Source organism: Penaeus chinensis, chromosome 3, assembly GCF_019202785.1.
Source record: "Penaeus chinensis breed Huanghai No. 1 chromosome 3, ASM1920278v2, whole genome shotgun sequence".
Taxonomy (NCBI): Eukaryota; Metazoa; Arthropoda; class Malacostraca; order Decapoda; family Penaeidae; genus Penaeus; species Penaeus chinensis.
Window position 1 is genome coordinate 22230466 of NC_061821.1, and position 25000 is coordinate 22255465.

At 42.7% G+C, this 25000-nt stretch overlaps 2 protein-coding genes across 3 annotated transcripts in view; one reads left to right on the forward strand and one right to left on the reverse strand.

The window, feature by feature from the left end:
- The window catches only part of LOC125045335, a 34158-nt gene extending 21280 nt beyond the window's left edge, over positions 1-12878 (forward strand). The window contains exons 2-5 of the mRNA XM_047642544.1: positions 8351-8641; positions 9752-9891; positions 10640-10803; positions 10946-12878. Coding sequence (XP_047498500.1) covers positions 8453-8641; positions 9752-9891; positions 10640-10803; positions 10946-12258 — 1806 coding nt within the window. The 5' untranslated portion in view covers positions 8351-8452 and the 3' untranslated portion in view covers positions 12259-12878. The remainder of the gene's footprint in view (positions 1-8350; positions 8642-9751; positions 9892-10639; positions 10804-10945) is intronic.
- The window catches only part of LOC125045320 (centrosomal protein of 135 kDa-like), a 261911-nt gene that overhangs the window by 54328 nt on the left and 182583 nt on the right, over positions 1-25000 (reverse strand). For both annotated transcript variants that reach the window (XM_047642534.1, XM_047642527.1), the window contains exons 5-22: positions 24409-24505; positions 23393-23561; positions 22765-22942; positions 22420-22586; positions 21941-22199; positions 21429-21688; positions 21039-21164; positions 20681-20827; positions 20233-20530; positions 19976-20115; positions 19524-19664; positions 19013-19165; positions 18747-18818; positions 18503-18594; positions 18082-18220; positions 16789-17018; positions 16088-16298; positions 15778-15893 (exon numbers count right to left, since the gene is read on the reverse strand). In XM_047642534.1, coding sequence (XP_047498490.1) covers positions 15778-15893; positions 16088-16298; positions 16789-17018; positions 18082-18220; positions 18503-18594; positions 18747-18818; positions 19013-19165; positions 19524-19664; positions 19976-20115; positions 20233-20530; positions 20681-20827; positions 21039-21164; positions 21429-21688; positions 21941-22199; positions 22420-22586; positions 22765-22942; positions 23393-23561; positions 24409-24505 — 2995 coding nt within the window. The remainder of the gene's footprint in view (positions 1-15777; positions 15894-16087; positions 16299-16788; positions 17019-18081; positions 18221-18502; positions 18595-18746; positions 18819-19012; positions 19166-19523; positions 19665-19975; positions 20116-20232; positions 20531-20680; positions 20828-21038; positions 21165-21428; positions 21689-21940; positions 22200-22419; positions 22587-22764; positions 22943-23392; positions 23562-24408; positions 24506-25000) is intronic.

Consider the following 25000-nt stretch of genomic DNA (forward strand, 5'->3'; position numbering starts at 1 on the left):
CCCCCTTTCCCCCCCCCCCCACTTATTGCCGGGTACGATTTCGAAACTGCGGGTGACACGGACCACCCGGCAATAACAACCGATAATGAAACTCCGCAGTACTCGTTCAACTTCCCCCCCCCCACTCCCCCTTTCATCATCCCCTCTTTACTCCCCCCCCACAACACGCCACATCATCTCATTGCCTCGCCCCCCCTCCCTCCCTTCCTTCCTCCATTCCCTTTCTACACCCCCCCTCCCTTCTCCCCCACATCAAGTCGCCCTATCGCCTCGTTTGCTCTTTTATCCTTCGTTTGGTTGTTTGATCTCCAGTTGCCTTTCTTTCTGTCTCTTTTTTCCCCACTTCCTCTTTCCCTTTCCCCTCTTCCCCCCCCCCCGCCCCTTCCCCATCCCTTCTTTTTTCCCATTCTCCCCCTCTCCCTCTTCCCTTTTCCCTTCTTTCTCCCTCTCCTGCCTCCCATCCTCTTCCTTGTCACATCACCTTCCCCCTATCCATTTCCCCTTTCCCCCTTTCCTTCTCACTCCCCTTATCACCACCTCATCGCCTCCGGTTTACCCCCTTCCTTCTCCTCCCCCATCCCCTCCCCTACTCCTCTCCCCACCCCCTCCTCCCTCCCCTACCCCCATCCTCCCGCCGAGAACATGACACACACACACACACATACGAAGGACGACGAAAGCTTCTGGCGTCCTTGGGTGTCACTGCAGCTAGTGAGGCAGTCATAACAATGGCTGCTTGGTCGTTTCGTAGGTTGTGCTTCCCTCGCCCGCCCGTTCCACCGTTCATTCGCTCAGTCAGTCAGTCAGTCGGTCAGTCGGTCAGTCAGTCAGTCACTGTCTCTGTCTCTCCTTTCTTTCTTTCTCTTTTTCTTTCCTTCTCTTTCTTTCTTTCTGTTTTTCTTTCTCTTTCTCTCTCTCTCTCGTGTGCTGTGTTGTGTCTCGTCTAGGAATCTTGCTGACCTGCGTTCAAATTCCTCGCCGCCAGTGGATGGTAACCCCGGCCATTCCTTGCACACCGGGGATAACTTAGAAGCTAAATGAAAAAGACACTATGTCACACCAAGAATATCCATTGTAACAAATGGAATCAAAACTAAACTAAACTAAACCTCTCTCTCTTTTTTTCTTTCTTTCTTTCTTTCTTTCTTTCTTTCTTCTCTTTCTCTCTTTCTTTCTCTTTCTTTCTCTTTTCTTTCTTTCTCTCTTTCTTTTTTCTTTCTCTCTCTCTTTTTTTTTCTTTCTCTTTCTTTCTTTCTTTCTTTCTTTCTTTCTTTCTCTTTCTTTCTCTCTCTTTCCTTCATTATTTATTTATTCCTCTCTCTTTCTCTTTCTCTTTCTCTCTCTCTCTCTCTCTCTCTCTCTCTCTCTCTCTCTCTCTCTCTCTCTCTCTCTCTCTCTCTCTCTCTCTCTCTCTCTCTCTTTATCTCTCTCTCTTTCTTTCTATCTCTTTCTTTCTCTATCTCTTTCTTTCTCTCTTTCTTTTTTTCTTTCTCTCTCTATATATATATTTCTTTCTTTCTTTCTTTCTTTCTTTCTTTCTGTCTCTCTCTTTCTCTCTCTCTCTCTCTCTCTCTCTCTCTCTCTCTCTCTCTCTCTCTCTCTCTCTCTCTCTCTCTCTCTCTCTCTTTCTTTTCTTTCTCTCTCAATCGCTCTCTCTCGTTCTTTTTCTTCTGGCTTGCCTCATTCTCTCAATCTCACTTTACTCTCTCATACCTTCTTCCTCATTCTCATTCTTTCATTATGGATTACTGTGTGTATGTGTGTTGGGGGGGGGGGGGGGGTCAGACCGTATACATGTATGTGTTGGTTGGGGAAAATGCGTGTGCGTGTACGCCATGTATACTTAAATCTCGGTGTCTACATGAAATGCAGAAACAGGAGTAATAGCCCAAATGCGTGATCGTGAGTGAGAGAAATGGAGGCAAAGAGAGAAAGTGCGAGAGAGAGGTACGAGGAAAGACAGAGTGAGATACATTGATAAATAGAAGGATATTTATTTATTTGATTTGATAAATTTAATACGTCCAGTGGACGACAAACAATTTTACAGAGTAGTACAAAAGGTGCATGGTCGTGTTTTGCAGGGAGAGAGAGAGAGAGGGAGAGAGAGAGAGAGAGAGAGAGAGAGAGAGAGAGAGAGAGAGAGAGAGAGAGAGAGAGAGAGAGAGAGAGAGAGAGAGAGAGAGAGAGAGAGAGGAGAGAGAGAGAGAGAGAGAGAGAGAGAGAGAGAGAGAGAGAGAGAGAGAGAGAGAGAGAGAGAGAGAGGAGAGAGAGAGAGAGAGAGAGAGAGAGAGAGAGAGAGTGAGAGAGAGAGTGAGAGAGAGAGAGAGAGAGAGAGAGAGAGAGAGAGAGAGAGAGAGAGAGAAAGAGAGAGAGAGAGAGAGAGAGAGAGAGAGAGAGAGAGAGAGGAGAGAGAGAGAGAGAGAGAGAGAGAGAGAGAGAGAGAGAGAGAGAGAGCGAGAGCGAGAGCGAAAGAGAGAGACAGAGCGAGAGAAAGAGAGAATCAGAATATAAATCAGAGAGAGAGAGAGAGAGAGAGAGAGAGAGAGAGAGAGAGAGAGAGAGAGAGAGAGAGAGAGAGAGAGAGAGAGAGAGAGAGAGAAAGAGTATCAGAATACAAATAAGAGAGAAAGAGGAAGATCTCACCATTAACATACTTAAAAACAAAAAAAAACAGCTTTCCCTCCAACACAAAAAACTGAGGAAAGCAAACACCCAGAAAAAAGAAGAAGAAAAAAACACAAAGAAGTAAATAAACCATAAACCGCGAGTGCAGAATAAACTTTTTATCTTGTCACTGGTCGAGCCTGACTACTCTTTTATTTTACTTTCTTTCGTTCTTTTTTTCTTTATTCATTTCTCTTCTTATTCTTATTTTTATTATTATTATTATCATTCTCATTATTATTATCATTAATCTCATCATTATTATCATTATTATTCTCATCATTATTATTACCATTACTGTCATTATTATCATTATTCGTATTCTTATTATTATTATTATTATTATTATTCTCTTCCGCTCATGTTTATACCTCGCGACCTTTTGCACACGGCACGATCTCTCTGCACCAACAACGGCCAACATTCTACATTTCTCAACAGCTTAATTAGACACATTCCTAACTCTACCTGGCCGTCTCTCCGACCTACTTTCTGTTCTACCATATCTACCCGACGCCTACCATTCTACACCTGTCTATCTACCCGACGCCTACCATTCTACACCTGTCTATTAACCCGACGCCTACCATTCTACACCTGTCTATCTACCCGACGCCTACCATTTCATATCTACGGCGTAACTAACCCTGTCTTTTTTTATAATTATTTCATGTTTACCTCTTTATCATTTTCCTTCTCTTATCTATCGCATTTGCGTACCCAAAATCCTTCGCAAGATAATTCACTAATCTGATGTTGCTTTTCAAACCGCGTATGAAATAAATAAATAAATAAATAAATAAATAAATAAATAAATAATCCACTTTCTTCGTGTTTTTTTCTTTTTCTTTTGGTCTATTTTTGTTGCTGTTGTTGTTCTTCTAGTCGTACGTGTAATCCTTTTTACAAAGATAATGCGTATAAATCCCTTTTTAGCTGATGATAAACAGCCTTTCATATTCTTCCTTTCTCCCTCTTACCCTATACTTTTATTTTCATTTCTTTCTTTTTATTATTATTTAGAATATTTTAACAGTTCATTTCATTACATCTACTTTCATTGTTCTTCTCATTCTATTTCAATAATTTTTCTTTTTTTTTTTCCCGACGGTTATCGCTAATTCACTCAATGTTTCCTTATCAAGTATAATATTCCTCTCTTGAATTTCTTCTTTCTTCTTTTTCCTCTGTCTCTTGTCTCTTCCATTCCCTTTCCTCCCCACTCCTTTCACTTTCACTTTCGCATTTTCATGTTTTCATTTCTCTCTCTCCCAAACCCTCGCAAAAAAAAATATATATATATAAAAAACTCTTTTCCCTTCACTCGTCTCTCCCTCTCTCTCTCTCCATCCCTCCCTCCCTCCCTCCCCTCCCTCCCTCCCTCCCTCCCTCCCTCCCTCCCTCCCTCCCTCCCTCTCTCTCTCACCCTCTATCCCTCCCTCCCTCCCTCCCTCCCTCCCTCCCTCCCTCTCCCCCCCCCTCTCTCTCTCTCTCTCCCTCTCTCCCTCTCTCTCTCTCCCCCTCTCTCTCCCCTCACACACACACATTAAACCCCACACCCACACGTTCCTTAAACCCCATTCACCCACACACACACACACACACACACACACACACACACACACACACACACACACACACACACACACACACACACACACACACAAAAACGCACAACCCACCCACACACAAGACAAAAATAAAAGAGAAATAAAAACGAAATAAAGTAAAATAAAGGCAAAACTAAACGTACCCATGAAAGCCCTTCCCTTCACGACAATCGGCAGATACGGAACAACTTTCGTCGTCGTGGGACCTTTACGCGGGGGAGACCTTGTAAGGAGAGGCGGGAGAGGGCGTATGGGGGGAGGGAGGAGGGAGGGGCTAGGGGGGAGGGAGGAGGGAGGGGCTAGGGGGAAGGGAGGGAGAGGGGCTAGGGGGAAGGGAGGGAGAGGGGCTAGGGGGAGGGGCTAGGGGGAAGGAAGGGGGAGAGGGACAAGGGGGAAGGGAAGGGGGAGAGGGGCTAGGGGGGAAGGGAGGGGCAGAGGGGAGAGGGGGAGGGAGAATGAGAAGGAGAGAAAGGGGAGGGGGAGGAGAAGGGAGGAGATGGAGAAGGGAGAGGGGAGAGGGGAAAGGGAGGGGGGAGAGAGGGAGGGAGAGAAATATAAAAAGAAAGGAAGAGAGAGGACCTAGGGGAGTCACGGAAGGAGAGAGCGAGAGAAGGGCACGAGAGAAAGGGAGAGCGAGACCAAAAAGGAACAGGGAGAATATATAGGTAGAGGGGTAGGGAGGGGTAGGGAGGGGTAGGGAGGGGTAGGGAGGGGGAGGAGCGTGGGGAATAGGTGTGCCTCTTCAGGTGCATCGGAGGTCAAAGCGCACCCGGGTTTTTTTGTTTTTTTTTTTTCTCTCTCTCTCTCTCCCCCAAACTACTGCTATTTGTTCGTCTCTTCCGCATTCACTTTTTCCTTCGTGTAGTTTTGTGGTGGATCGTCTTATTCTATGTTTCTGTCTGTCTGTTTTGTTTTTTTCTTCAGCTGTCTGCCTGTCTGTCTGTTTGTCTGTTTTTTTCAGCTGTCTGCCTGTCTATCTGTCTATATGTCTGTCAGCTCAGCCGTCTGCCAGTAAATGTGTCAGTCAGTCAGCCTGTCTGTCTGTCTGTTAACTCAGCCATCTGCCAGTAAATGTGATAGTCAGTCAGTCTGTCTCTCTATATATCTGTCTGTCTGCCCGTCTGTCTGTCTGCCCGTCTATTTGTATATCTGTCCGTCTGTCTGTCCAGCCGTCTACTCGTCAGTCAGCCTGTCTCCTCCAAACCAATCCGTCAGTCAGTCAGCCAATCTTCCTAGTCACCCCCACCTCTCCCCATTCCCTTGTACTCGACGGCACGAGGAAAGTGCAGAGGGCAGAGGTGGGTATCTGGGGCATGAGAGTTGGGCAAGGGTGAAGGGGAGGTCGGGTGGGATGCACAGCCTGAGGGGGATACAAAAGAAGAAGGAGAGGGAGAAGAGAAGAAGAAGAAGAAGAAGAAGAAGAAGAAGAAGAAGAAGAAGAAGAAGGAGACGGAGGAGGAGGAGGAGGAGGAGGAGGAGGAGGAGGAGGAGGAGGAGGAGGAGGAGGAGGAGGAGGAGGAGGAGGAGGAGGAGGAGGAGGAGAAGAAGTAGTAGAAGGAGTAGGAAGAAAAGAAGAAAATAAAAGAAAGAAAGAAAAAAAAATTATAAAACAAAAAATGTTAAAAAGAGGAATGGGAGGTAAGGGGAGAGACAGAGGAAAGGAGAGGGCAACAGGGGAGTAGGGGAGGGGAGGGTCACGAGCGAAATGGGCCGGCGTCTGAGACCACGTAATTAGCGGTGCAGGGCGACGGGTAGAAAATAGGTCACTTAACTCTAACCCGGTTGAAATAATGACAGATATTTTGATAATGTTACGTGCGTGTGTGTGTGTGTGTGTGTGTGTGTGTGTGTGTGTGTGTGTGTGTGTGTGTGTGTGTGTGTGTGTGTGTGTGGGTGGGTTCGTGTGTGAGTTCGTCTGCGTGTGTTTTGTATGTATGTATGTATGTATGTATGTATGTATGTATGTATGTATGTATGTATGTATGTATGTATGTATGTATGTATGTATGTATGTATGTACGTATGTACGTATGTACGTATGTACGTATGTACGTATGTACGTATGTACGTATGTACGTATATACGTATATACGTATATACGTATGTACATGTGTGTATGTGTGTGTATGCTCGTATGTTGGTGCCCAGTGTAACTTACAAAATACGGTTATGTAAGCAACAAGACGTTTACTCTTACAGAATCATTGTTTTCGGGGCGTGCTTATGTAATACAGCAAAGGTCACAGTAACAACCTGAATGCATTAGCTATACGTAACGAGGTTAATCTTATTACCTCGTTATAATAAGCAAGATAAGGAAATATATCTCTGTTCATTCTCAGCAAGATTGATCAGGTACATGAAAAACTGCATAGTCATATACATTCACACATACATACACACATACACACACAGATATATATATATATATATATATATATATATATATATAGAGAGAGAGAGAGAGAGAGAGAGAGAGAGAGAGAGAGAGAGAGAGAGAGAGAGAGAGAGAGAGAGAGACGGACAAATAGGCAGGCACATAGACACTATATATATATATATATATATATATATATATATATATATATATAGAGAGAGAGAGAGAGAGAGAGAGAGAGAGAGAGAGAGAGAGAGAGAGAGAGAGAGAGAGAGAGAGAGAGGGAGAGAGAGAGAGGAGAGAGAGAGAGAGAGAGAGAGAGAGAGAGAGAGAGAGAGAGAGAGAGAGAGAGAGAGAGAGAGAGAGAGAGAGAGAGAGAGAGAGAGAGAGAAAATATATGTATGTTTGTATATGTATGTATGTATATGTATGTATGTATATGTGTATATGTATATATGTATATGTATATATAAGTATATATATATATGTATATGTATATATACATATGTGTTTGCGTGTACACACACACACACACACACACACACACACACACACACACACACACACACACACACACACACACACACACACACACACACACACACACACAAATAAATATATCAAGAGAAAAAGAGACGCCTTCTCGTCGTTCAACAGCCTTATCCACTTTTCAAGGATAGAAGTCGAAAGCCCTCAATTACAACCGAAGAATCGAACAATCTACAATCAAACAGTGATTTAAGCAACAACCTTCCGACGATGTTGCCATTATTGTCACCGTAACTACCGCCATAACACGAGGGACAGCATTGACACTTTAATAAGGATATTACATTTGCCTTTGCTACCATAATTACTACTCGTACCATTAGATAAAAATAATAACAGCGACCCAATAATAACAATAAAAATAATGATGTAATCATTACCAGCATCATCATCGCCATCATTATCATCACCAACATCATCGTATTAATAAAACCAACCAAAGCATCATCCGCTTATCTTCCAATTTCATTATCGTTACAGACAGTAATAATAATTTAAAAAAAAAAACGACAAAGGAAATCAAGAAGAAAAAAATAGTTAACAACCCTAAAAAAAATAATAAACTAATAAATAAATAAATAAATAAATGTATAAATAAACAGAAAACGAGGTATGACATCACCGCGCACGTGACAGGGCCGGGCTTGGGGGTTAGGAGCGCGACCTTGACTCACCTGCCAAACCTTCTTATTTTTTCCCTCCTTCACCTTATTTTTCTTTTTTTTTATGTAAGATTTTTTTTTTGGATTTTGCTTCTTCGGCTAGCCCTTTGTTGAATTTGTTGTTGTTGTTGTTGTTGTTTTATTTTGTGTTAATGCATAAACATGTCTGTTACGTGTACGCTTTCATGCATACATGCTGACACACGTACAAGGATTCACACATACAAAAACACACACACACACACACACACACACACACACACACACACACACACACACACACACACACACACACACACACACACACACATATATCCTCCTATACGTGTCTTTCTCTCTTCTTTTCCATTTTTTCTCCCTCTACCTCTACCTCCCTCACTCCCTCTCCCTCGCACCAAAACCCACAAACCAAACCGCTAAACACAAAGGAAAAATACAAAAAACAAAAAAAAAATCAATAAACCACGCCTCTCTTTCCCCTCCAGGTGACACAGCTTCGTCGAGGATAAAACAAAAAACACACAAAAAAAAAACGTAGAACCAGCCCGAGGAGGAGGAAACCAGTCCGCCGTCGTAAACCGCCCACCATGAACACCAGCCCTCGGACGTGGGCGGCGATATGGGCGTGCTGGTGCCTGTGGGCGTGGGTCGACCAGTGCAGCGGCGCCGTCATCCCGCCGCGCTGGGTCAACCACACCCTCAACCCATGCGCGGCCAAGTCGTGGCAGCTGCTCTACTGGCCCGAGGATGGGTCCTGCCACAGGATCTTCACGCAGGTCAGGCCCACTTGTCCTTGACTCCTGGCGGGTCCTTCGCCTCCTAATCCCTGCCTCTCCGTCTTTCTTTTTTCTCTTTTTGTGTGTGGGGGGGGGGGCTATCTCTTAGCGGCTCGGGGAGAGGGAGTAGGAGTGGGAGTGGGAGTGGGAGTGGGAGTGGGAGGGGGAGTGGTGGTGGGGGTGGGAGGGGGAGTGGGGGTGGGGGTGGGATGGGGAGAAGAGGGAGAGGTAGGTGAGGGGGTGTAGGGGGAGAGGGAGAGGGAGAGGGATAGGAAGAAGAGGAGATGGAGAAAGAGAGGAAATTTAATAGGGAAGGGGAGAGAAAGATGGAGGGGGGAGTTAGAGGGAAGAGAAAAGGAGAGGAAGAAGTAAGAGGATAGGGAGAGGGAGGGCGAGTTTGGGAGAGGGAAAGGGAGAAGTAACTGAAGAAGGAAAGAGAGAGGGAGAAGTAAGGGGAAGGGGAGGGGGGAGAGGGAAAGGGGGAGGGAGAAGGAGAGGGCGAGGGAGAGGGGGGGGGAAGGCAGAGGTAATAGAAGAAGGAGAAGGAGAGGGAGAGGCAAACGAAGAAAGAGAGGGAGACGTAAGAGCTAGCATGAGAAGGGGGGAGGGAGCAAGGCAGCAAGGTCATCTCTCCTGACTCCTCAAGGTCTCACTGGAGGACCTGAGGGAGGACAACTTATATCCCTTCTTGCACGTGTCTGTCTCCATTGCACAGACGCAACGGCAAAAAAAAAAAAAAAAAAAAAAAAAAAAAAAAAAAAATAAATAAAACAAATAAAAATATAAAAAAACAATAGCTTTTCTACAAAGGCTCTAAATTTTCCCTAAGGCTTGCAGTGATGAGATTATTCCCTTTAAAGATTACCATGATAATGATAAAGAAAAAAAAATAAACAAATTAAGAGTATATCCCAAAATGGCCAAGACTTCAAAGCTAAATATAAACGACCACATATACTTCGTTTTAAAACTCGTCTCATCCTACTGTCCCCTCCTTGATAGATATCCAACAAACAATTTAAAAAAACAAAGAAAACATAAGTAAACAGATCTCAAAAAGGCAAGCACATGCATAATCTTCCTTGTCTCTCTCCCCCCCCTCCCCACCAGGGCCCGTGTGGGGATAGCCAGGAGTTCTACTATGACCCCGTGGCAGGTTCAGGAGCGTGCCGGTGCCCGAGAGCCAAGATCCTGTACCCGCCCACCGGCCTGTGCTACGCGGAGTACACAAAGGGACCCTGTACTTCCAGGTACTTTATTGATAATATTTTTAGTATAATCTTACACAACACTAACTTAGCCTGACCAATAATCTCATATAATCCTACATTAACTAATCCAACCCAACACATACCAAACTTAAACCTAACTTAACTTAACCTAACTTAACCTAACTTAACTTAACCTAACTTAACCTCACCCAACCCAACTAGTTCCACCTCAACCTAACCTAACTTTCCATGCTACGTCTTGTCCAACATAACTTTTCATACTTAAGTCTACGGGACTATTTTATTATCACTTTGATACTATTTCCAACATATACATCATCCAACCCAACCAAATTTTTCATACCAAGACTAAATAACACTATTTCATAACTATACACAATTGTTATCGAGATGACGGGACAGGTAAACTTCATCAGACTTCGGCAGGTAACTTCCGGCCTCCAATTCTGAGCAGGAAGTGAAAATTCCCGTTAAATTTACCTGTAGGGGGTACTTATGCCGCCTCTTTTTCTTTACCTGTTTACATTAACAGATCACTGTTCTCAAGGTCATTTTTTTTTTTTTACGGGCGCGTAACATTGATGAAAAAATTAAAACAGGATTAATTTTTTTGCTCGTTTTTCTCTCGCCCAAGTAGCTTCTTACTGAGTAGTATGAATTATTATATAAATAACAATATTGATGATGGCGATGATGATTAATGATGCTAATTATCAGACAACCATGACAACAAGCTTGAAACGTCCCCTATTTTCCCTCTTGACAGACAGTACCTGGTCACGGAGGAGGATGGGCAGACGGGCACGTGCCGCGCCTTCAAGGAGTGCCCGCCCCGCCACGTGTTCTGGCCCCAAGATGACACGTGTTACCAATACCACACGCGCGGACCCTGCCTCAAGGGATACCTCATCTACATCAATCCCATCACAGGTACTTTTCTCACTCGCTCTCACCATCATATTTTTTAATTGCCTCTTTTCTTTTACATAATAGTCATTCTTATCGTTACTGTGACTGATAATAAAGCAGAGACTGCCTTCAGCGTGCCGTGACCCCGCGCCTCTCGTTCCAGGGTTCCCCGAGTGCGGCTGCGACAGGAACGTGATGTTCAGCAACTACTGGTCGCTGACGGGCCTGTGCTTCGAGCTGTTCGAGCGCGGCCCGTGCCTGGACGGCGCCATCTTCCTGTACAACGCCACGCGCGGCTCCACCGAGTGCAGCTGCAGCGCCTCCATCCTCACCAACTACCACCGCGAGAGCGACGGCTGCTTCGAGCTCAACCAGCGCGGCCCGTGCCAGCCCGGCCAGGTGTTCACCTTCGATCCGCGCGAGATGACCACGCAGTGCCGCTGCCGGGAGGACCATGCGCTGTGGGCCCCGTCCGGCCACTGCCACCGCCTCTACTCGCGCGGGCCTTGCGACAAGGGCCACTTCTTCATCTCGGCGCCGGGGACCGAGAACGGCACCGCGCTCGAGGGGGAGTGCCACGAGTACCCGTGCTCGGGCACCCGCCGATACCACCCCGCCACGGAGACCTGCTACCGGCTCGGCTGGCGCGGCCCGTGCCCCGAAGGCCAGCTTTTCATCTACGACGAGGAGACGCCCCTGCGCGGCGCCTGCGGCTGCACGCGCGAGCTGGTGGGCTACTGGCCGGAGGACGACCGGTGCTACGAGCTGGGCGGGCGGGGTCCCTGCCAGCATTCGCAGGTGCTCTCGTACGACAAGGCCACCGGCGGTGTCCAGTGCACGTGCGACATCCGGAAGGGCTTCGTCCAGTGGCACGACGACCGCTGCTACCGCATCGAGACCCGCGGGCCGTGCGCCGTCGGGGAGATCATGGTCATCAAGCGATGGCGCCCCGTCACGCCCACCTGCACGCCCGCCGGCTCGTCCCACACGCCCAACGCGCCCCTCCTGCTGCTGACTGCAGCGCCCGCTAGAGACAAAGCGCCGCAGCACCACCGCGAGAGCAACAGTGTGACGGCTGCGCGCGGGGACAGCTCCTTCACGCTGGGCGCCAACGACACCCTCGTGCCCGCCGCGGCCAACATTACGAGCGAGACTCCGCTCACGCCCGCCCAGCAACGCCCGCCCGCCCTCCGCAACGGACGCCGACTGTCCAGTCGCCCCGCGCCCACCAACATCTACTCGCTGGTGGCCGTGGAGGATGCCACGGGCGGAGGAGCAGCGTGGGCAGGAGAGGGCGTGGCGGTGACTGCCTTCCCCCAGGGGCGGACGGGGCGCTCGATGGCCGACACCGAGACGTGGGGCTTCCTCGATGGGTCCTACTTCAAAATCCCCGGCACTTCTCCCGGGACGTACTACACGGGGCGCCCTGACGGAGAGCCCTCCCTCCAGCCGTGGTGGGGGGAGCCCTCCACCTAAGCGACGCCGGGGGTCGCCGCCCCACACCCTCACACGCCGCTGGGCATTACCGTGACCCCAGGCCATGGCCCCCACGCACCCACACAGCCTGTGATACGAGCCGCCCGGACTCCACGCCCCCGTCATGCAAAAGGACCTCCATCCGGCGCCGCCCTCGCCCTTGCGACCCGCGCTTGTGCCTTCGCCTGCTACTCACCAACGGGACGGGACGTGACTCTGAAAACGCTAACAACAAACATCATTCACTCGTGGCGGATAAAGTGTTCGAAAAGAGACAATATCACTACCACCACAGAGTGTAATAATCACACAAACACACGTCCGACAGGGAATGAACTTCCTTCCCGCCCGATAACCCTCCCGTCGTAAGAGGCAAACCGCAGGCCGGCCGCACAAAACACTTGCTAAACTCAAAGGAGGGAAGTGACTGCCGCGATGTGTCCAACAGTTGCGAGACACGTGTGTTGTTGCGGTGACCTCGAGCAATTGCACACTCTAACCCGACGGGCCTGCCTGGAGGTTCATGCTTTTTTTTTTTTTTGTGAATAGTTTTACAATGTATGTATATATCATGATTGTTCATTTCCGTGAATATGTAATAAAGTTAAAACCTCCTTCTGCCTACGACTTTCACTTCCTACTTCCCCTTTCCCTCGCCGTCCCTCCTCAAGCCTAAGCCTAAATGATAAATCAAATATTCGCAACATTCTCTCCAGAAAAAAAAAAAAAAAAATACTGAAGGCGTGTACCGGGTAAACAAAGACGGCGACAACACGCTCGAACCCGCCGACGTAAATTAATTTCCAAAATTAACACAACCACGCTTCCTCTTCTCTTCGAAAGTATAGTCTGACGTAACGCAAATTACAACAAACGCACATCCAAACAGATTTAAAAAATAATAATAATGACTTCCTCACAGAACACCGCCACGCGCCATATGACAGGCGAAAGTAAACAAAGATTCTGAAAATCGCTCCCCGGGGCAGGGACCCTCCCCCCACCCACCTTTCTACCCTACCCTGGAACACCAGTGAAAGTCATAATACGTTATTCACACATCCCTATACGCACACACCCTCCCCCTTCTTCGCCGCCGGAGGAATTGCCTTATGCAAAGAGCCGATGATTAGCACGCTGGTTAACATTTGCTCTTTCAATTTCGCTCGAGAATACTTTGCTTTCCCTGCCCGAGGCCAACGCAGCGCCGAGGGGTTCGAAATATACTTATTCTATTATATTTATATTTATTCTATTATATTTAGCTTTAAAAAATAACCTAATCATTCAAACTCATTCGAAAGAATAGAATACAGAATATCAAACGCGACACTGATGAATTTGGTGAATAATGACAAACTAAGAAAAAACAACGACATTTACTGAAATTCTTTTTTTTTCATGTAATTCAATTACGAAAAATTAAGATTAATGTGAAAAAAAAGATGTGTGAAAAAACGCAAATTAACGCGTTTTTTTTTTTTTTTTTTTAACCTACCGCATTTCTCATTTGCATGTTACTCATTTACTGAAAATTACGACAAGTGTTGAATTGGAGAAAGCTTCATCAAATTTTACCGCAATGAGAAACGTGTTAATTTACTCAATTGCATCTATTCATTAATTAATGTTTAATCACTTGCGTCTGTCCGTGTGGTTGTGTGTGTGTGTGTGTGTGTGTGTGTGTGTGTGTGTGTGTGTGTGTGTGTGTGTGTGTGTGTGTGTGTGTGTGTGTGCGTGCGTGCGTGCGTGCGTGCGTGCGTGCGTGCGTGCGTGCGTGCGTGCGTGCGTGCGTGCGTGCGTGCGTGCGTGTGCGTGCGTGTGTGTGTGTGTGTGTTTGGGCGAGTGCGTGTGTGGGCGCGTGTGTGGGCGCGTGTGTGGGCGCGTGTGTGGGCGCGTGCGTGGGCGCGTGCGTGGGCGCGTGCGTGGGCGCGTGCGTGGGCGCGTGCGTGGGCGCGTGCGTGCGTGCGTGCGTGCGTGCGTGCGTGCGTGCGTGCGTGCGTGCGTGCGTGCGTGCGTGCGTGCGTGCATACGTGCGTGTGCGTGCATGCGTGCGCGCCCGAGTGAGAGAGAGAGAGAGAGAGAGAGAGAGAGAGAGAGAGAGAGAGAGAGAGAGAGAGAGAGAGAGAGAGAGAGAGAGAGAGAGAGAGAGAGCGATTAGGTATTGCTCTAAAGCGTGTGCCTTAGAATAACACATTCCGAATGCGGAACTGAAGGAATGTACCGCAACAGGTGCAGATTCAAAGACAAGAGATCGTGTGATTTCTCCGGGCGTGTCTTATCTTTCGCAGTCTGTTTGCACATTCAACGAGTGTCAGCACGCATGCACGCGTTAGCATACACCCAAAAAAAAACATTAATATATCCATGTACATACAAATATCCATAAATATACAAAAAGACCGTTCCACTGGCATAGAGACAATACACACCCGAAAGGCACAAACATACACACGCATACGCATACGCACACAAACAAGCACGCACACACACACACGCACACACGCAGTATCTATTTTATCTCATCTACTCTCTAGCAAAAGCAAAATGTCTCTCATCTTGCATGCAATAGAATTTTAGAAACTTCCGTTCAGGAATTTCACACACACACAAACCAATGCTCGCACGCGACTGGACTGTAAGTTCCCACTCAGAGAAAGAGAAAGAGAAAGAGAAAGATAAAGAGAAAGAGAAAGAGAGAGAGACAGAGAGAGAGAATAAATAAACAATTTGGAAAGAGAAATCTTCACAGATAAGAACGGAGACAACACCGCTAAATAGCCCAACTTAACCACATTAAACATTTAAAAACCTTACTTTCATATACAACTGCAAAATCACCGCGTCTAATTCAAGGTCCGGTACCTTCCCTACCAGCATCTCGCACCGTAATCACACCACGTTCGGGATTAGACTCAGACATTATGCTTGTCATCCGTCGTCGTACAAGGACACCACAATCTTACACAAGGAAGACCAACTGCATAATTATTGATCAATGATACATCTATTGACTGTATTGCAAGAGATGCCTGTACTAACAAAATAATAATCACCTTCATTTAATGCAAAATCTTAGAAAAACAATATCGATAATCTTTAACTCATCACCTAACTCATCCGCTCATTTCTCTGCACCACTCGCCTCCATTCGCCTCTGGTTTGCCTTCCACTTATGGATCGATTTCCCTTATAATTCGTTTCTTTCAGATATGCAATATTCGTTAAGTGCAATTCCTCCCAATCGCCAATATACTTCCATCTCAATCACCCACGATCAATCCACAATTTGAAATTCTACAATATTTCCTTACTTTTAAAGATATAGATATATATTAATATGTACGAAAAACAACGTGTATTTACACGCACTGAAACACGATGAGAAAAGAACAAATACATATTGACGTTTCGAATCAAATGAGACTCCTCATCACAAGACCATAAAACGAATCGCATTGTTTTCGTCTAATTTGCGGGCCTGCTTCAACTCCTACTCAAATATTATGGGTTACTCACTCAAGCTTGCCCTCCAGCTTCGTTATATTCCCCTCCATTTGAGCTATCGTGGCCTCCTTCTTCCGTAGTTCCTCTCGCAGGTGTAGAACTTGCTCGGTCTTTGTGTCTAACTCTGTCTGCAAGGGAGAATCAGAGCAGCTTCAGAGTCACATCAATACAGATAAAAAACAGAATAAACAAAAAAAAAATCGTGAAAAAAATAATAGCCAGCATATAACCAGACACAAAAAAATAACTAGGACAAAGCACATCCAGATACACATTTCCTAAGTCTCTACAGAAATAACCGGCATTAAAACCACATGCTTACAGTCAGGAGATCTTTGTCGTGGTCCAAACGGCTGACATTCCCCCGCAGGGCTGCCCCGTCTGCCCTCGCCAACGCCAGTTCCTTGGTCACCCTGTCCAGCTCAGTCTCCAAGTCCGACACCCGGTTCTCGGCTGCCGATAGCTGGCTCAGGCGGAACTCCAGCTGGTGCTCTGTGTTCCCGATCTCGCCTACCTTCCTTTCCAAGAGTTTTCTGCGTGGAGATGAAGCATTTAGCAGGTGTCAATCCATTCGGCGTTTATTTAATGCATTTACTTTTACTGTCCATAAGTAAGGAAACAAGAAAATGCGAAAATGCGGAAACCTTGTTTTTTTACAGTAAAAAAAAAAAAAAAAAAAAAAAAAAAAAAAAAAAAAATAATAATAATAATAATAATAATATTAAATGAACATTAACATAACGATAATCTAACTACTCACCAACATTAACAAAATAATCTAACCTACTCTCCAACATTGACCTAATCTGACCTACCCCCGGACATAAATATAACTACTCACCAACATTAACATAATAATCTAACCAATTCCCCCACATTAACATAAGAATAATCGAACCTACTCACCAGCATCATCATCAACGATAACCTAACCACCTCCCTTTACTCCTCCATCCCTTACAACTTGACCCCATAACCTTCCTAGCAACAAACGAAAAAAAAAAAAAAAAACCAAGCACTCACTTCATATCATCAGACTGTTTGCCCTGCAGACCCAATTCATTATTAGCCTGCTGGAGGGCATCCTGTAGGGCTTGCACTTGATCCTGCAGCGATGCTATGAGCGAGCCCTGGGACTGCAGGCGCTGATGCAATTCCGTTGCGACCCGGCCTCCCTCCTCCGTCTGGTGCCGGAGGTTGGACGCCTCCTCCTCCAAGGTGGCCTTCTCTCGCATCTGGCTGGTGGTGGCGCTCTGGATGGGAGGTTGGGGGTGGTGACGATTTAGGTAATGATGTTCAGGATGATAATAACAAAGAAGAACAACAAAAACAATACTACTACTAGTATTGCTATCATTAATAGTAATTATAATAATAATAATAATAATAATAATAATAATAATAATAATAATAATAATAATAATAATAACAATAATAATAATAAAAATAATAATAATAATAATAATAATAATAATAATAATAATAATAATAATAATAATAAAAATAATAACAGTAATAATAATATTAATAATAATAATAATAATAATAATAATAATAATAATAATAATAATAATAATAATAATTATAATTATAATAAAAAACAAAAATAAAGATAATAATAACAATAAAAAATGGTACTGATAATATTAAGAATAATAGTAATAATAACAACACCATTACCAACAATAACAATACTGATCAAAAGTTTTTGTTTTCAGAAAAAAGACAGTAGCTTCACATATACCAGTATCCCTCTCATACAGCCAGGTTACATTCCTCAAAAACAGACCATAAGGAGATCAATCATACATAGATAGCATTATAATATGTGTTTGATGAGGTTACTTTTCTAACCAATCACATTCATCATATATGAGCCGTATCCCAATAAATTTGGAGGCACTTTAGTAATAATCGTCTTTACTGTAATAAAATTTTAAAGTGAGACAGTAACAAAAATGTACAAAACAAATATATAGAAACTGTAAAACACTCCATTCCGATATAAACACAAACACAAAGTGACATACACGCAAACAAAAAAATAAACAATGCCACAATTAAACACTGTGTAGAGTAGTTATCATGATATCACATAACCAACCACTAACATCTCTCTCGCTAACTAAAGGTTTTTAGGGAAGAGAAAATTCAACACTGCATAATCGATCAACAATACATCTATTGACTCAATTGCAGGATAGGCCTGTACCAACAACAATAAAGGCAACAACTAAAATCTTTATCAAAAGCAAAATCAAAGAAAAACAATATTGATAACCTTATATAAAAATAAATACATAAAATTCAACATACCCTCAATTTTTCCCTGAGCAGTTCCCGCTCCTTCTTCACCTTATCAAGGTCTGTCAAAGCTGCATCTCGAGCCTTTCTTATCTCTGAGATGAAGGCTTGCGTGGATGGGGGATACCTCTGGGTGGCAGCATCTTGGAGTCTGAACAAATATCACATAATCACAAAGAGATATACATTAAATACGTACTTAATGCCATTATCAATGTAAAATCTACAAATAATACTAAATTTAAAAAGTAAGTAACAAGCAATTTTCCACAGAGTCTGTGTGTGTTTAAGAATGAGTATTAAGTAAAGGACAAAGAAATTAATAAAAATGACTACAAATTCAATGCCTATATACATTAAAAAAAGATATATCATCTACATTTTAATCACTTAACAGATCAATCAAATAAATTTTCCTTCTTTTTCTACTCACTTTTCAATGGCTGCATGAAGCTCCCTTGTGTGGTTGTCAATTTCATTCTTTTCCTGTTCAACTTCTCTCAGCTTTTCAGTAAGATTTCTTACCTGAAGTAAGAGAAATAAGGTGTTAACATGACTATAACTTGTTGATACTTATCCACTAGACACTGCTACTATCCTTGCAGACGTGTCAAAGATGATAAAAAACATATAAATCAAACTGGAAATGAAACTACAAGAACAAGGGACAAATTTACCTTCGCCTCCAAGTCCGCCTTGGCTATTACAACCCCTCGTTTCTCTGCCATTAATGATTCTATTTCTTGTTTCTGGAAAGAAGAAAATAAATAAAAACTAGAAGCAATTCTTCCAACCCTAACACCATTATTGTTTTAATCCCATTCAATCTGATTCTAATAATGAATTAAGAAGCTGTATTCAGTGGAGTTATATTATATAGCTATATTTATATTCATTCCAGTCATATTCAGCTGAGTTTACAAAGAGTGGAAAAAAAGCTAACAATGGACTGAGGCACAGAAGGTGTTGTTATGGCCGCCTGAGCCATCCTGCGAGAGATTTCATTGTAGTGGTTTTTAAAGAAATCTCGTTCCTGTTGTAGGATGTCTCGCTCTCGTATAACATTACTGACATCTATTTCTTTAGTACCATCTCCCTGTAAAAGCAAGAAGTGGTTAATCTTTATCTTCAGGAAGAATATTACAAAATAATTATTACACAGCATATCAAATTGCCTTTTTACGGTTTACATATATCAATATTCCTATGAATAATACATTTCTTCATATTATTGGACTAAAAACAGAAAATATACTGTTATAATAAAAATGTTGCATGTTCTCTTAAAAAATTGCAACAGTGTTTCCATGAGACTTGACACTAACAAAGGCTACCTATTTCTCATTATTTTCAATTCTACTAAAGCTATGGGACAAACAGATTTATACTTTAAAACAAAAAGGAGAAGAAAACAGTTCTTTGAAACAATCATAAAAATTAAACTTCCAAATTACCTGAGGGATTGGCTGAGCCAGACTAGCCTTTAAATTTTCATACTGCTGCTTGAAGAAATCTCTTTCTTGCTGGTAGATTGCCATCTCATTCCTAACAGCTGCTGAGTCGGCATCCACAGGAGGGGAAGTTTCCGCAGATCCCTGATGAAGAAGGATTGGTACTCACATAGTCCACTATTTCATGATTCCAATATTGTGTATATTAAATCTATGAACTTATCCTACACCCCTTATCTACTATAGACCATACCATGTATATTACAAGCTTCAGACATGTAATTTTGAACTGCATGTTTTAGTATTTTATCAATACAGTTCTCCTTCCAGTAGCAATACCATAATTTTCAGAAACCTCACAAGCATATCAGACTATTCCATGCTTTATGTAGACACACATACACATAATACAACAAAACCTGTCGAAGCTTTACACAAAGATACAAAACACTCACCCTGGCCATTGGTGGCCGGCCATCTGATGGAACTCCTGCTGCAGAGGGCATGCGGGACATCTGTGCATTGTACTGCTGGCGGAAGTATTCCATCTGCTGTTTGTAAAAATCTCGTTCTCGTCTAACTGCCTCTACATCCGCTGTAACCACAGTAGTAGTGTAGTAGTAAAGTGAAGTGCAAACATATGAGATTTCTTAATACACAAATTAAATTTCAACAATCAAAGCAAACAGCCTTAGTCTTCAGGGCAACTTACCTGCTCCTGGTACAGACTGAGGTCTGGGTGGAGGTGATCCAGAGGCAGGACTGCCTATGAGACCTGCTGATGGAGGGGCAATCCCTGGAGGACCCAATGGCATTGCCCCTGGTATCCCTGTTGGAACAGAACCTGCTGATACAGGAATTCCAGAGGGCCCAGATACAGGAGAGCTGCCTGATCTGCCAGACAATGGCGCTTGCTGTTGATTCCTCATTGACTGGTAGTGCATCTTGTAGAAATCCCTCTCTTGTTTCAAGACGTCTCTTTCATGACATATTCGTGCAAGCTCATTTTCCTTAGAGAGAGATATACACAAATAATTAGCAGAAATCAAAGCCCTTTAATAACAGATGATCATTTACACAGTATTCTTTTCTACTACAAAATTGATACACTTACTCTTCAAGGAGTTTTTTTTAATGCATAAACAAACAAATTCACTTACTGGAGACACAGGCTTTGATTTTCTTCCAATCTGCATTGGTGATGAGGGTGTTGATGTTGGCTTTGATTTAAGGATGTCTAGTAGCTGAAGAACTTGTTCACTATAGTACTCTCGTTCCCTCTCAGCCTGTCTCTTCTCATCTTGATTCTGGAAAAATTTATGAAAGTAATGCCAGTCTAAAAATATTTTTCTCAACTGTCAGTGAATACTTACACTTTTTATTTCATCTTCCTTAATGACTATTTTTTTAATAATACACAGAATAAGAATATGCACAGAAAACAATTTAAAACCAAAACTAGTAGTTTTTTTATGGTGAAAAAATAAAATAAAAGTAAATCATCCCTGCAAATCTTACCACATTGAGCTGTTCACTGAAGTAATTCCTCTCTAGCTGCAGCTGCTTAAGCTGAGCTTGTAGTTTAGACATGTCATCTGTCATGTACTCTCGAGATTGTTCCAAAGCTTGCTTTGTTCTCGATAGCTGTAATAATTATGTAGTTCTAAATGTTTAAAATTTAAATCTAAATATTGTTTTCACAAAGTCAGCATGCAGAATGAAAAAATAAGAGGAGTAAACAAAGCAACATATATCAGAAATATTTAGTGTACGAGCTTATCTTATAAGTAAAGATTATTTTTTTTGTATTTTCCCACTTCTTTCTATGCAGCTTTCAAGTACAAAAGCACCAATAACAAAAACTAAAGTGAAGTATGAAACATATATTCACTAAAGGCTACAACAGACCTCCCCAGACTGGTCCTTAAAGAAGTCAAGCTCTTGTTCCAGCTGCATATGTTTAGTCTGGAGTTTCTGCATTTCTTCCTTGTAATAGTCCCTCTCTTGCTCCATCTCCTTGTTCTGGCCCTGCAGTTTCATCGTCTCACTGGTGTAGAAGGACTTCCCTTGCTCTGCAGTGTCCTTCTCCTCTGTCAACTCTGCAATCTTCTTACGAAGGGTCTCTCCTTCGTCTGTCAGGCGAAGCTTTTCAGTTTCAGCTTCTTGTACTGTTTGGGAGGAATGTTACTTTAGTCATAAAAATATTCTGTCAGTAATTTGATGATGCACAAAGATGCCATCAATTTTGGACAAAATATTAAGACTTGAAACTACACTCCTTTTCCATACTTTTTAAAATGACTTAAAAAATTACAAGACCTGAAAAACAAACATCAGAATAAGTATCAAATATACACATCCACAATACTACAACATTAATACTAAAGACTCAGTTCACATTTGATTCCACAGTAACTCACAGGACACTGTTAGATGATTTATCTTATCCACCAGTGTCTTTTTCTCCTCCTGTCCTTTTCGCAAGAGGTCCTCCATACGCCTGTTTTCATCTAACATTGGTACCCGTTCTGTCACTAAGCGTGTGTGATCATGAGTGAGGCGTGAGTGGTCATGACGCACATGAATCAGCTCCTTGTAGAGCCTGTCACGTTCATCCCTCATGATGTGGAACAGACGGTGTTGCTCGGCAAGGTCTGATTCACAGTTCATAAGTTTAGACTGCAAGGAGAATGAAGTTTGTTGACTTACTTAACTCTCCTAAGTGCTAAAATTAAAAATAAATTTTTCAACAATGACACAAAACTTCAGAAAATTATCCGAAAGATAAGTCCAATAAAAATTTACTATAACAACTCCACACATATATTTTCAAAAATATTAATAACTGAAATAAAATAGATAAAAATAAACACAAGATTAACGAAATGGCACTATTCACCTTTGTGCGTTGCAGCTTTTGTGTGAGTGTTTCTGCCGTGTTGAGAACGTCTTCCTCCAAGAGGCGATTGGTCTTCTCAACATCATGGAGTTCCTTGGTGAGGTCTGTGTTCTCGTCAGCCAATTCTACAGCTCGGTTCATGGCTTCATGCGTATCTCCAAGAATATCTGGTGATATAAATTGAACTCTTAAAAATATTTCAAAATTATGTTGAGCACAGAAAAAGCAAAATCTTCAAATGTTTAAAATGTATTATAAAAAAAAAAAAAAAACACACAAAACCCTATTAATGAATAATATAACAGGTATGTCACATAATTGACTTTTCAAATATTTTAGCCTTACTTTTCAGCTTATTCTCCAGTTGTATGTTCGTCTTGGTAAGGAGATCATTGTGAAGCTGTAGCTGGTGGAGGTGCTCATGAGCAGCATGGATGCGGTTGTCCTCAAGCACAGCTGCTACTGTCCGTCCTCCCTCCAACAAACCCTGGAGCCTTGCGATCTCTGATTCTCTGGATGCAACCTAAAGGGAGGGTCTTTTCATTAAACCCAAGCTGATGGTGTTTCTTAATGGTAGCGTTTAAAAATTATACTATTCATTTCTATGCAGATAACATATTCAGACTATATGGACTATAATTGTACAGAATACATATTTACTGTACATAAATCTTAGTGTTTCATGTAATGCACATTTGTAATAATATTTTGCAGAGATTTCACAATAAAGCTATTAAAGAGAATTATTTTTATGTCAAGTAAGTTTTATTCTCTAAAACAAAATCTCAATGAAGTTAGCTGAAGTTTGGTAAAGTGCCTGCAAGTCAAATTTCAGTTAATAATTTCTCTATGATGTTAAGAACTAATTCCTCTATATTATCTTGTTTATTGGACTTACAAATCAGGTTTCATTTCCTGGATTCATAATCAAGTAAAGAGATAATTCTTCAGAATCATTCTTATTACCACTCACTTGTTTCCTGAGAGTGGAGCATTGGTTTTCATACTCCTTAGCCTGTCGCTGACTGCGTTCTGCTTCTTGCTGTAGGTCAAGGAGCTTTTGGTCTGTCATGCGCAAAAGATCAGCAAGGTAGGCATCATTGTTGTTCTGCTGACGACCTGCACCAGCAGCACACCCGCACCTGTTCACATACATCATAACAGAATATGTTTCCCAGTAAACGTGAAGCATCCACACAAATATCTTATGAGAAAACCTGTTTAGTTTTTGCTGCACTCATGATCCTCACTTAATTATTCACAGCTAAGATGCCCTGTGATGCAGCTTGTTCTGCTGATGAGTTCTAATGAGAATAGTGATGAGGACTGTAATGGATTTTCTTCTTATATTCTCTTTCTTTTTTAATCTATGCCTCATGCCTTTAGATAATTTTCTTCCTACTTCCTGAACTCCCTGGTAATTTACAAAAATCAACTTAAGGGAAGGAAGTTGAGGTTTTAAAACAAGGAAAAAAGCTAAGCAATGTTTAGCAATATGATGGTGAAAAAAAAAAATCTACATATACTTGACCACTAGAAGAAAACTCTACGAACTAATGATGTTCAATAGAATAGATCAACATAAGCAAATGATTCCCTTCCTAACACCAATGATTTTTTCTTGAAATATGTTCTGAATCAAATAATTACTACTTATACAATTTTTAGCCATTAATAAAACTGAAAAAGCTAACAAACCTTGTGATGTAATGTACTAAACTAAACAATCTTACTATTTAAACAATATTAAATATATTTATCTCCAAAGATAAAAAGAAGTGTATGACTCTTTCCTGCAGGATTTAGACTAAACAAATTGTAAATAAAACACCGAAGTCACAAACAAGAAAACACGCGAATATTCCAAAAGCCCTTCCGCTGTACTGCTTCTTCAGGCTACGAAGAAGCAATACAGGAAAAAGGCTTTCGGCACATCCGTACATTTTCTTGTTCTTCCTTTTTTGTTATTTTATCAACCACACGACTTACTTTGAACACTTGTTACAGGAAGACATGTTGTTCTCTGGAAGATGAGATGTGATTTCAAGGCGCTGACGCTGAAAAGGTACAGGCTTTCTGCGACCACCTGCCAGGGAAGAATTTTGCTGTTGGGATTACCAATTCTTCTCCTACACCCTTTTTCATTTGCCAATTGTTGTTTTTGTATCACAGCCTCATTGGGTTTCTTTCTCTAATCTATTTCTTTTTTCTCTTTCTCTTTCCATCTTTCTTATTTTCTTTCTTACTTTCTTTCTTTCTTTCTTTCTTTCTTTCTTTCTTTCTTTCTTTCTTTCTCTGTCTGTCTGTCTGTCTGTCTGTCTGTCTGTCTGTCTGTCTGTCTGTCTGTCTATCTGTCTGTCTGTCTGTCTATCTGTCTGTCTGCCTGTCTATCTGTCTGTCTGTCTGTCTCTCACCTACCTACCTACCTATCTATCTACCTATATACCTATCTATCTACCTAACTACCTACCTACCTACCTACCTATCAATCTACCTATCTATCTAACTACCCCCCACCCTCCCTCCTTCCTTCCCTCCCATCCTCCTCCCACTCTCCTACCTCCCTCATCCCTCTTTTGCT